Here is a 13,476-nt window from a genome sequence, read left to right as displayed (position 1 = left end):
GTTGGCCTTAATAGGCCATCGCTAATAGCACTTTCCCCAACAGCCTCTTAAAGGATTTATGTGTGGTCCTTTGTGTGTGTGTGAGTGCTTGTGCGTGCGCGCGCGTGTGTTGTCTCGGGACAACACACACGTGGTGTAGCGGTTAGCACGCTGCGAACCCGGCGACCCCCGAGTTCGATTCCCGCTCACGGCCACAAACACCGGTGACGATTATCTGAACCGGTCCTGGGCATCCCCTAGGTCGACTCGGCATAAAACGAGTTGCTGGTCCGGTGTGCAGTAAACATCGCCACTGGGGAGACAAAGACGGTCGGGCGTGGTACTGGCCACCCACCCCCTCGTTTGCCGTGCGGGCCTTCATAGGTGGTTCTCACTCAACCAGCACTGTCCCCAAAAGTCTGTTAAGGCTACACGGGGGAATCTTTGTCAGCAAGATGAGAGCCTAAGCCAGCTTCCCGTGGCTGCGGTTAATATTGTCTGTGAGCAATGAATTGAAGAATTAACAGACCTTTGTAAATTGTGGTGAAGGAAGGTTTGGGGGTGGAGGGGGTTTGTTTGACCGTACTTCATCGTGCTCGGTCAGTGTGGGTCGGTGAAACAGGGCGGCTTGACCACGACCGCTTCAGATATCGCTCGCCGCTGACGTCAGCCTTTGCCAGCAATGCAACTTGGCGAATGCTGGATCGAGAGCGCGGTACGCGCAAATGAAGTCGCTGCTTCCCACGTTGTTTTATATTAAAATGTGCAAAAAAGCGTACAGGTGGGATTTTATTTGTTTGTGTGGCTCTGCGCTTGTACAATATGCTCATAAACAGAGCTTAACTCTCCCCCTCCCGTACATCTACACCGTGGAGTTCATAAACTCACAATCGCCGCCGAAGAAAAACCCAACAAACATTACGCAGCAGCAGCAGCATCAGCGGCGGCAGAAGAAGTTTTCAGCGGTTGTCAATGGCGACAGTGTTTCAACAGCAGTTGTCTTAAAGACAGACCTGCCGCCACCGCAGGAATGTGGAATTTCCATTTCAGGGATGGTAGTTGAAGATCGTCCGAGCTGAAAGCTCGATGGGCATAGCGACACACTTGTACTCTGAAGTTTTTTCCGATTGATTTTTATGTCTCTCTCCATTTCCATTGGGAAGTTATTTCTGATTTTTTTTATATTTTATTTTTCCTATGCAACAGTGCACCAACATACGATCAGCTGCCCCAGCAACAAACAATTTTTTTTTTACAAATTGCACAAAAACTATAAATGCGACTTGCACAGTGCGCAAACAGACTGTTGGGGCAAGCGCTGTTAGCGAGCACCTATGAAGGCCGGTACGGTACACGAGGGGGTGGGTGGCCAGATGCACGCCAGACCACCTTTGTCTCCCGAATAATGATGTTTACACACCACGCAAGGTACATTACTCATTTGAGGCTGAGTCGAGCTAGGGGAGACCCAGGACCGGTTCGGATAATCATCACCGGTGTTGGCCACGCGAGGGAATCAAACTCGGGTCGCCGGGTTCACCACTGCGAGGCGGTTCCCTTTGCATGCACACGCGCCCACGCGCACAATCACGCACGAAGACGACACGTTCGGTGGCTGCCAAGGATTGGCACAATCCAGCGCGGTGGCGGCCACGGCGACACATTCGCTGCCACGGGTGACTCCGCCGGGTGACTCCGCCGGTAGTCGCGAGAGGGGAGCTTAAAAATAATTCTCTCTCTCGCGCGCGCGTGAGATAATGACGCACGTGTTCGGAAACCGCGGGCCATGCGCGCCGTGGCAGCAGCAACAACAAAGTATACACGGGACCTCGGCGGGCGTCGATTACATTTCTTTGCCAATCGCCCGGCCCGACGTGGCTCGTCGTGGCTCGTCGTGGTTAATCGGAAGTTGCTGGCGGGGATTACGATCGCAAGCGAGACCACTGCCGCCGCACGCTTTTGACGATGACCGGCGGGCACCTGGCGTGTCGTGAACGCGGAGGGACACTGGATACAGCTCCGCTGCTCTTAAAAGCCCGGCTTTTTATAGCCGCGCCGCTGCCCGACTCCCGTGTCGTCCGTCTGGGCTACACCTCTGGCGCCGGGGCGGTTATGCAAAACTGCTCGTTAAAAAGGAATTGGCCCAAACGTGGCAAAGGCAGGGGCCCTCTTTTGAACTCTTGTTTGAATTTTTTGGCTTTTTTGTTGCTGCTCGAGATACATTTCTGTTTATTCGAGCAAGGTGGCTTTTGTTTCGCAGCCGTTTGTCGATTTGGCTTCATTGTTGTATTCGAGTTTTTGTTATGTTGACTGCTCTTGTCATTTCGGTGTGACCCACGTCACTGTTATAAATGAGACTCGACCTGGCTCCTTGAGTTCACCACCGTCTGGTTCAACAAAATCAACTTGAAAGTTGAATCCGCTTCCCCAGATGATGGCTTCCCCGCCGCAGTGTTTGCCGTGGTGGGGTTTTTGGTTGTACTTCACCGCACCGGTTGGTGTGAGTTGGTGAAAGGGCGGGGGGTCTGGACCAGTTGGGATATCACTCGACACTGATGTTAGCCGCGTGCGTCCAAGAGTCAAAGTCAGGTCACCGGGTTCATCGCGAAATCCACTTTAACCAATATGCCACTAATTCTAGATTTTAAGTTTTCGTGACTGCAAGGGTCCATACTCTTTGGTTTGTTCGGTAAAGTCACGTAGGTGAAAAAATAAAATAAAAATAAATTAAATCACGACGTTTCGGAAGCTTGTGTTGCCACCGAAACGTCGTGATTTAATTATTTTTTTATTTTTTACCTACGTGACTTTACCGAAAAACCCAAAGAGTATGGACAATACGCCACTGCTCCACCGACAAACGTTATACCTCCAATAAAAACTATCCCACTGAATACCAAGCTGCGTGTTAAGATATTCTTCACTCATTTTCACGAATTAATGCATTCATGGTGCAATAAATAACAAAGGGGAAGGAGGTGCAATTGCGACATAGCAACACCAGCTGGAATCAAAACCACGGCTAACCCCAGTGGCAACTATTTTCTGAACCGGTCCCGGGTCTACATCCCCCACCGACCTGTACCTGTACCTGTCTCCTTCTCGCCATGGCTATGGCTACTCGTCACATGTCTCCTCCATTCTAACAGCTTCCGCGAACATATTCAGTGGTTTGCCTGCTCAGTGGGAAACACGGCGTTTGGGGTATCTGCTGAAATGACAAGCAGCACATTAATCTCGACGTCTTTTAGCAGCTGTTGTGTTGCCTGCCATGACTGCTGATGGGACCGTGCGGCTTTATAATGTGCATAGATTAAAAATGTTGTCGAAATCATAATAATGATTAAACTCGTAGGGGTGGTGGGGAAAACAACAGAATGCGAAATCTTTTTTTAATTTAAATTGTAATATCTGAAGCAAATGGCAATCTGCAGTGTCTTTAATAATGAAAGAGACCTCTGTTCTGTATCCCCACATGAGACTAAAAACGTGCTTCTAATCTATCGGTGCATTGGCCTTACAGACTTCAGTTAACCGGCGGCATTTGTGTAAGACCGCGAACTTTGAACTGGCTTCCACCTTCTGACGCTTAGAATGCACCTTTGAGATGCTCGGTTGTGAATGTGGGTTTCAGCCAACTATGATTGAACCGGATTCTTAGGTGGAGTGAGTTGATGTTCTACATTTTTACTTAACTTTGCTTATTCCGGCTCTTTTGGCATATATTTCAGTTTGATTAACAATCCATATATAAAATGCCACGGCTGAAATGTAGCTTCGCTGGAAAATCGCATCATTTTTAAGCGTAATAACAAGTGTGTTCCGTTAACCGCGTTCATTGTTGAGTATAGTCATCTGTTGTGAATTGGTTGCGAATGTGTTTACGTGTGTGTATTGTATTGATTGACGACCCAGGTCTAACTCTGGATGTTAATGGTCTCTCTCACATGGTTTAAATCAGGACTTGGTGGTGGTGGTGGGAGGTGATGATGATGATCATCATGACTGACTTTCGACTGCAAATTGAACTTTGCAAACGCGACGCCTTGAACACTCTTGGAGATTTGACAAAGCGTAAAAAACTTTTTAGACGTCAACTTTAATTTGAATTTCCCAGTCTTGTGAAGACACCGCTCGGTGAAGAATCATCTCCAGCTCATGAGGCAATCAATCAATCCCTCCTCCCACTCTCAACGAGGACCATTTCACCACCGCCCAAAACCTGCCCTGGAGTTCTGTAATATGCCTGAACTCCTACGGCCCTTTGGTCTCTCCACTGCTGGGTGAGGGAGGGCCTTCCCCCCCCCCCCCCCCATTCTATCAGTTGGTAACCGAGGGGGAGCGTAGTACCTGGTGCGGATGTGTGCACGTGGGCACTGGGGAGACAAAGACGGCCAGGCACGGCGCTACAGTCTGTGAAAGGCCATCCGGATGGTCTTCATCTCGGCGCGTGAGCGAGGAGTACGTGATTGAGTGCGCACGCACGCACCTGAGTGTGTGTGTGTTAACGTGTGTGAGCGAGCGTTAGTGTAGCGGTTAGCGCTATGCTGCATTATGAAACCGGCGACCTGAGTTCGATTCCTGCTCACGACCAACACCAGTGACGGTTATATGAACCGGTCCTGAGCCTCGCTTAGGTCGACTTAGCCTCAAATGAGTACCCGGTGAGATGTGTAAACATCGCCACTCGGGAGACAAAGGCGGCCGGGCGTGGTGCTGACCACCCACCCCCTCGTGTGCCATGCCAGCCTTCATAGGTGCTATTCGCGAACAGCACTTGTCCCAACAGTCTGGCAAAGGCTATACGGAGGTCTTTATCATTATTTTTGTGCTCACCTGCGCGCGTGTGTATCGTCACACTTCTCACCGCCGGTGTACACAGAGACCGGCGTTTGCAAAGTGGGGCGAAGGGCTTCATCATCTTTAGTCCGCCTGCTTCAAAAAACCGTGCTCGCGTGGGCCCTTGCCAATGTGTGCGCACGAGGCGACGTTCCTTTGCCGGGATGGCGAAGGCCGTAACGTGGATCCTCCTCTGTTGTGTCCCCCCCCCCCCCCCCTTGTCGTTGCACGTGCAGCTGGGAGGCTGCGGGATCCTGGGCATAGGGATCTGGCTGTCCGTCACGCAGGGGAACTTTGCGACACTCTCGCCGTCCTTCCCCTCGCTCTCTGCTGCCAACATCCTCATCTCGACGGGCACCATCATGATGGTCGTCGGCTTCATCGGCTGCCTGGGGGCCATCAAGGAACACAAGTGCCTGCTGCTCAGCGTAAGCTCCAGCGGCGACGCTCGCGGCACGGTGCCCCACCGTGCGACGCCTGGTGTCCTTCTGTGCCGAGTTCGCAGCGTTCAATCGGTTTTTTGCACTAAAGAGTTTAAGTTCGCTCTTTTCGGGTGAGTGAGTGAGGTGAGAGAGAGAGAGAGAGTGAGAGTGAGGTGCGAGAAACCACAGACAACCAGCGTTAATAATTGCCCAAGTTCTGTGATCCCATTTTGAGATGTTTGGCCAACTCCATCAATGAATCCATAACGGAGTTAAATCGCATAAATATATAAATGTGTCGTTAAACCCACCACCACCCGACACAGCCAATTAGTAAGGTTTGTCACGTAAACAAAACATGCTAATTAAAACATTTCAATATTACGTGACAAACCTTACTAGTTGGCCGGGTCGGGTGGTGGTGGGTTTAACGACACATTTATATTTACGCGATCTAACCCAAAAAACCTCATGTATAATATCGGTCGCGAACACCTACTACGGGTTAAAATCCATTAATGAATGTCGAGGTCCCATCTGAAGAAATGTGACCGACCCTGTGCTCTCTTGCAGTTCTTCGTCTGCCTGCTCATCATCTTCGTCCTGGAGATGATTTGCGTCATCCTGTTCTTCATGTACAGAGACCAGGTGAGGCGATGCTCGCGACTCGTTACACTCAGGGGGTTAACGGCGCTAAGTCAAGGATTTCAGGTCCTCCCAAGGACCCACCTGAGGTGGAAGGAGCTCACCAAGTGTTGCATTGCCCCTGCACATTGTATCGTAGTGGAGGCCTCGTCACCTCCAATACGCCGATTCATTTCGCCGGCTCCCAATCAAATTCCGGCTCCATGTTAAGATCGTGCTCACCGCCTTCAAGATCCTCCATAGACCCACCCCTGCCTATCCTTCTCATCTCACTCTTCTCCCCTCCACGCACTCTTCTACCTCTCCCCTCTCATCTCATTCTATTCCCCTCCACGCACTCTCCTACCTCTCCCCTCCCATTTCACTCCATTCCCCTCCACGCACTCTCCTACCTCTCCCCTCCCATCTCACTCCACTCCCTTACACGCACTCTCCTACCTTTCCCCTCTCATCTCACTCCACTCCCATCCACGCACCCTCCTACCTCTCCCCTCTCATCTCCACTCACTCTACTCCCCTCCACGCACTCTCCGCTCCGTTAAACCAGGCCTTTCTCACAAAGCCCCCAGTAAACATCGGCTCAGCGAGTGGTCGCTCATTCTCCTCTGCTGCCCCCACAGTCTGGGATTCGTTTCCCCAGTCGTCCGTGCCATTGACTCCCTGTCTTTGTTCACGTCTAGGCTCAAGACCTTCATAATTTTTTGGTCATCAATGACTGCTTCTCAAATACATATGCCCAGTGTTTGCATATGCATTTTAATATACGGTGATATCTAGAGTTTATGTACTTGAGTATTTTGCAATATTATTTTTGTGTTTTTGTCTCGCGAGCTACCGTCATGCCGAGTGTCTGCTGCTGTGTCTTGTACGGCACTCTAAGGTCCTTGATGAAAGGTGCTTGATGGATATAATTATTATTATTCAAGTGCAGTATTATTATATCAGTGTCTAAGACTCATGAAGGATGTCGGGTGAAATCGAGATGTCACTTTTGGGTCATTTCACAACTAGACATGTGTGTTACTTATCTGTAGTTTTTTATTATCTGAGTTACAATTTTTGTCTCGTTCATAGAGCCTTGCTCAGTTTGCCTTACTGCAGCGCTAGCATTTCATTTGCGTGGAATTCGCGCATTCATCTTCGATAACCACGCACGGCGTCATGCCTTGTATCGAGAGAGAGATTCAATATTAATCCACAGTGGCTAGGAGATGTTAACTACCTCGCCTGGTATCCAGGAGGTCGTGGGTTTGATCCCGACCCTGACGTTTGTATATTTGGAGTTTGTGTGTCTCTCTCCCCGTGGTTGCACAGATTTTTCTCTGTGTCCTATGGTTTTTCCCTCTACATATAGAAACATTCGTTTTGAGCATTTGGCTGCTTGGAATTTCCACGTGATGATAAGCCACTTCGTTGAGCTATCATTTGTGGTCAGGTCGTTTCTTAAAAAAGAGCTATACAGCTCAGTGGTGCCTTACCTGGTAAAATTAAAATAGTTTAACGTCTTTTTAACCGACGAGTAGACGCATCTCTACACGGCCGGCGCGTCCTGCGCGAACGCCACTCGGTCCGAGCTCATTGGCGCCCGTACGCGGCAAGTGCACCGGTGCGACATTCACATCGGTGGGGCGACCACACCTCCCATTAGCACGGTTGGCTACGTACGGTTGGGAAAGAAGCTCACTCGTAATACATACGTGCGTACCGACCGACTTGGCCCCGATCTCCTTTCATCCCCGACGTTTCGCGACACACAGCGACTTTTCACCACCTCCCGATTCCAAGCGCACCCCCGGCACAATCCACGTCACCACCGCGATCCATCACCCCCCCCCCCACACACACACACACAAAACGTTCCGCTCGTTACAAAAAAAAAAACCTGCGATCGGTAAAAACGCGAAAGATATGTTCCGGATGAAGACAGCGGCGTGGGTGGGGTGGGGTTGGGAGGACGAGGGTGGACCCCAGATTAGAAAAACGCACATCTGGACGCAACCTGCTACGACCGGCGTGGTCGTTCCGCCCCCGCTGTGATAGCTGGCTCGCAGCATCATTACAATTGCAGGGCCCTTTAAGTTATCATTCGGAAACCGACGGCGTGGCCGGCACGGCGGGGACGGCCTAAAGCGGCAACGTCCGGGGGCCGCTGAGTGGCCTCCCCGCGGCCGCGTTTAATCTCCAGTCGCGTCGCGGAGGTGAGGGGCGGCGGCTGTTTAAGTTGAGGTTGCGCCCCCCCCCCGCCGCCGCTCACCCGGTAAGAGGATTTTCTGCTCCTTCCTCATTACCGGCAAACCAAGGCCCTCTTTACCTGATTGAATTCTCCACCCAGCGCTCGCTTTGCCCTCGCCAAGCCCCTTCTGGCCTCGCTCTCCAGCCACCGCCGCCCATTACTCTTCCTCCGACACCTTCCCCTGCCGTTAGCCAACTCCCCCCCCCCCCCCCCTGCCATGCTCGGCCCTGTCTCGGCCACTTGGCTCGCAAAGTAATCACAGGAACAACTTTAGGAGGAAATCGCTTTCGCGGCCGCTGGCCTGCACCGCTACATCGCCTCCCAGGCTCACGACGCTACCCTCCCCGTCTCTCCTCGCCTCGCCCTGACTTCTCTGGACCCAGGGGGTGATTTCCTGCTCGCTCGAGCATTGAGGCATGTGCTCATCTCCAGTTTACGCAGCCTTGAGCCAAGTGGTGGAAATTCCACATTTCTATGGCGGGGAGGGGGCGTGGGGACGCGGGTGTATCCATCGGGACTGCCGCTGTTGACTTCCCCACAGAGTAGGGAGAATTTTAACGACCCCGGACGGATGATTGGCCAAGTGATTCCCCTCAACCAGGAGTTGAACTCGCAACTTTCTAATTCTGACCTGCTCAGCCTCCCACCGAACCCACGTCTAAACATCGGGCACTTGACCAGCGATGTCGATGCGAGGAAGCCTGACGCTGCCGATGGGACGCCGAATGTCAAAAGCCGGTCGGGAGTTTGCCCGTATTAAATCCCGGCCACGACCCCCTCCGCCCTGTCCCCCCCCCCCTCCCCCGCCATTGCTCCAGGCAGCTGCCGTCTGTAGGTGTCCGATGGGGACAGAGGCAACAGCAGCAGCAGCACCTGTCGAGCCGAGCCGCTCGCCTGCAGGATGGATTAGGCTCGTGGATAACGCGGGGTTAAGTCGAACCAAGGCTGCCCGTTAATCATCGCCGCACAAAGGAGGCGGACGGAATCTCGTCTTAGTTTTAAATAAACTGAGGCATGGCCGTCGTGGTGGTGGGGGGTGGTTGGGGGTAAGGTGGGGGGGGTAGAGCCCGAAGGCCGCTGGGAGATGGATTGTTGTGTTCGGAGCCGCCGGCATTCTGGACTCCTTGTGCAGCCCACGATGTTTGTTCTGCCTTTGCGCTCGATCTGCCCAGGTCAAGTTTTTGTTTCGTCTTATCGCTCGCTTCTGCGTGCGCGTGTGTGTCTGCATAACAAGCACAACAACAACAACAACAGAAATACGGATAAAGTACGTTGGGTGTTCGTGACATCCCCGTCAATGTGTATCCCCGACAGCCCCTGTGCAAGTCCAGGCTCCAAGGACTCTTCTTCTGCTCCGCCAGCCGTGGCTGCGGGCTGCACTCTCTGCCACGAGTTAATATGCTCCGCGCAGTTTCTGCACAGCGCCTTGTGATGAGGTCGCGCGCGCGTGTGTCTCCGGCACATATTGACATCGCCTCGCGTTGTTGTGAAACATTTGATTTGAGGCGATGCATCGGTGTACTCCCCCCCCCCCCCCTTGCTATTGCCGGCACGGGGAATGTTCACCGCATCCAAGTCGGGACTTGAGTTTTGCCGGACTTGGCAGCAGCAGACGCATGGCGATAATTAACCTCGTAAAGCGTTGAGCAGTGCGCGGGGTGATTAAACTCGTGAATTACGCTAGTTAACTAAGTGCCTCTGTAACCGAGACATATTCAATAGATGTATCCGCTCCCCCCCACCCCCCCCCCCCCGTGTCTTCCGCACGGAATGTTTATTCCAGTCTCGCGATGTGAAACTCACGTTGCGCCACCCGCTGTTATCATCGTCGGTGAAATCGGTTGGGCGTGAGGAGCGGTTTTGTTTCTCTCACGAGTCTCCAGCGAGTGTCCGGCTAGGAGAGACTTTTGGGGGGTGGTGGTGGAAGACGCGGAAGAAATACATCGAGAAATAAGAGACGCAGCGTTGTCTTGCTTTGTAAACAAATGCTGCCGGAAGACATTGGCTCAGGCTGATAGAGGAGCGAGAGAGATAAATAAGCAGGCAATATATGTCCTCCATATATCTGTACCTCTGCATAACATATTTAAGTCTTTTTTTTTACATTTCCTGTCAACCACAAAGCGTTTTTGGAGTGTATACATTCAGCAGCGTTGATTTTCATACAAGCAAATCTCTGGTCCGGTCTTCGACATTCAGCAGAGTCAGGTTTTCTGGAAGCAGTGCTAGTGAACTGCCAGATGTTATAGGCAAGGACACTCTATTCAAGATATGGGTCCGAGTGCGACGCAGCGTTATGTAATACATAACACAACACAATCACCCGCGTCGTTTTGGAGAAGGATATCTTGTGTTCCGTATTATACAAAATGAGAGCGACGAGGTCGGGGATTTTGTGCGAGAAGTGAAACGAGAGGGGTGAGGTAGGAGAGTGCATGCAGTGAAGTAGAGCGTGATGAGAGGGGAGAGAGGTAGGAGAGTGCATGGGGGGAGGTGGGGGTCGAGTGAGATTGGAGGGGATAGGAGACTGCTTGGAGGGGAGTTGCGTGAGATGGGTGCGGAAGAGGTAGGCAGCGGAAAGTCCATGGAGGATCTTGAAGATCAGAATTTGTATTGAGACTGGAGGAATCCGATGAGATATGAAGCTCATTTTCACAGATCGTCCAGTAGGGGCAGGTCAGAGAGTTACAACAACAACAACCAGTACAACAAAAATACGATAGGAGTGAAAAGTATTGGAAAAGTAAAGAAATCGTAAAAATATACAAAAAAATAAACTATGTTTATCTTACCAGGTAAGGCTACTGAGCTGTTAGCTCCTTTGTCAGAAACGACCTGGCCACAAACGATAGCTCAACAAAGTGGATTATCGCGTGGACATTTATAGCAGCAAAATAATCTGAATGCAGGTTTTGGAAATTGATCGGGGATTGGATTTTTTAAAATCTCAACACAGCTGCTGATAACAGTGCCCAGAGAGACCCAAAACGTCCAGCGGCCAGCAAAGAACAGCACCACGGTGACTAGGAGATGTTAACTACCTCGCCTGGTATACAGGGGGTTGTGGGTTCGATCCCAACCCTGACGCCTGCTGTATATTTAGAGTTCGTATGTCTCACCCAGTGGTTGCATGGATTTTTCTCCGTGCCCTCCGTTTTTTCCCTCTACGATTAGAAACTTGCGTTCAGAGTATTTGGTTGCTGTAGATTTCCACTCGATGAGCAACTTCGTCGAGCTATCGTTTGTGGCCAGTTCGCCTCTGAAAAAGAGCCACATATAGCTCATTGCAGCTTCGTAAAAATAAAAATATCTGCTCGTATCAATAGTTTTGCGGAACAGATAAGAGCTCACGCTTGTTCCTGAATCGAGCCAAAGTGACTTGCAAACGCTTTGCAGCGATCGGAGTATCGGTGTGATGATGCCGCCGTTGTCGCCGCCGTCGTGATTGCCGCGGCGTGACGTTCCCTGCGTCCCACCCCCCACCGCGTGCTCGCAGATCGACGGCCACGCCAAGGACGACCTGAAGGAGGGCCTCCGCCTGTACGGCAGCGAGGGCAACGTGGGCCTCACCAACGCGTGGAACATCGTGCAGACCGACGTGCGTGGCGCGCGACGCGCTCTCACCTCACGCGGCACGCTCGCACGCTCCATATCCGCTTGACGTGTGCATCGCGTGTCCTTGACGTGTGCTTGGCGTGTGCTGACCCCGTTGTCATGTGCTTCACGTGTTGATCTCGCTATTGCACGTAGTGTCTTGAGCACACTGCTCTGAGCGATCTGAGGACATTTGACCCCACCTCTGTGTGTGTGAATTGACGACTAATGGACCCCACCTCTGTGTGTGTGAATTGCCGAATCGTGGCTGCAGTTCCACTGCTGTGGGGTCGTGAACCACACCGACTGGTTCTTGGCGTTTGGTGACAAGCGCGTACCGGACTCGTGCTGCATGGAGTACAGCGTGGACTGCGGGCGCGACAAACCCAACACCTGGTGGCCCTCGGTGAGCGGAGCTGTGGGTGCCGCGGTGGCGAGATGTTAACTACCTCGCCTGGTATGCAGGAGGTCGTGGGTTCGATCCCGACCCCGACGCCTGCTGTATATTAGGAATTTGTATGTTCTCCACGCGGTCACGTTGATTTTTTTTCCGAGACTTCCGATTTTTCCCTCCACATTTATAAACACGCGTTTAATATTTGGATGCCATAAATTTCCACAGAATAGGCCACTTCATTGGGCTATCATCTGTGATAGCCAGGTGGCTTCTGAAAAAGAGCTACATAGCTCAGCGGGCCTTACTTGTTAAAATAAAATAAAAAGTTAAATAGTTAACTTTATTCTGACCTCCTGCATCTTGTCCTGAAGATGGTTGGTGCAGCTTCGAGCAAATGGTCGCGTGTGTGCCGAACATTTCTTCACGGAGCTTACCCAGCGAGCTCACAACAACAATAATAATTGGCGCTTGTTAAACGCTTTGCACGCGTGGCGAATTTTTTTTATTGTTCGGCCGCGTGAAGAGGTGGGGGGGCGGGAGGGTCTCATGGACACGCAGATTTTAGCGAGATTGTTTACGTGGCCCTCACCCGTAAACCTTCCACGAATTGTCCGCAACTTTGGCTGCGAAATCCCGATGTTAAAATAGCAATACTGTACGTAATAGCACGGTGGATTATGATATGGTCAACCCTCGATTATTTGGGGGTAATACAACAAGGCAGGCGATGAAAAACATTGCACATCAAATGAGAGGACGCTGCCACCGCGGTGTTGCGGTCAGCGCTCTGGACTTTGCAACATTTGCGCGATCCGCCAACCCTCATGCAGAGGTCGTCGGTTCGACCTCCCACGCCTTTGCCACCCAGCAGCATAAATGAACTCGCCGCAGTTTGTCGATCGGCAGGTAGCAGTGAGGTGAGGTGAAGTGTGAGTGCCGCCACGTCTGCCAAGACGTCTGGCCAGCGTGGGCGAGTAGGCCAACACACCTTTGGGAGGGTACCTGTCCTGAGCTTGCTACCTGCCGGATGTTGTACGCGTGTACGTTGAACTTCTTTCGCACCATATGTAGCCAACCGTGCTTATCAGCAGTGGCCAGAGGAAGCACTTGCAGGGCTGCATCTTTCGAATTGTATTTACCCTACCTCCTTCTATTCAATATAAATTGACAAATATATTTTATGGAGAGTTATAGCCAAGCCCTGAGGCATGAGGTCCTTGAGCTTTAACCATTTCCCCATAGGCATTTCATTTTCTTCCCATAGACATGAATCCATTGTCTTTAACTTTTTTCATTTTGTCTCAAAGCAAATACAGTACAACATTATTACTTTCATTTGTCTTTCCCGTGTAAAATGTTGACCCGTA

General features: G+C 51.5%; 1 protein-coding gene across 3 annotated transcripts in view; it reads left to right on the top strand.

Moving 5' to 3' along the window:
- Window positions 1-13,476, top strand: part of LOC144936557 (tetraspanin-4-like) — a 110,188-nt gene that overhangs the window by 91,706 nt on the left and 5,006 nt on the right. For all 3 annotated transcript variants that reach the window (XM_078863753.1, XM_078863755.1, XM_078863754.1), the window contains exons 2-5: window positions 5,055-5,246; window positions 5,814-5,888; window positions 11,615-11,716; window positions 11,987-12,118. In XM_078863753.1, coding sequence (XP_078719879.1) covers window positions 5,055-5,246; window positions 5,814-5,888; window positions 11,615-11,716; window positions 11,987-12,118 — 501 coding nt within the window. The remainder of the gene's footprint in view (window positions 1-5,054; window positions 5,247-5,813; window positions 5,889-11,614; window positions 11,717-11,986; window positions 12,119-13,476) is intronic.

The sequence above is a fragment of the Lampetra fluviatilis genome, chromosome 16 (assembly GCF_964198595.1).
Source record: "Lampetra fluviatilis chromosome 16, kcLamFluv1.1, whole genome shotgun sequence".
In the NCBI taxonomy this organism is placed as follows: Eukaryota; Metazoa; Chordata; class Hyperoartia; order Petromyzontiformes; family Petromyzontidae; genus Lampetra; species Lampetra fluviatilis.
Note: the sequence above shows the minus strand (reverse complement) of the source record. Positions and strands in the feature narration are given on the sequence as shown.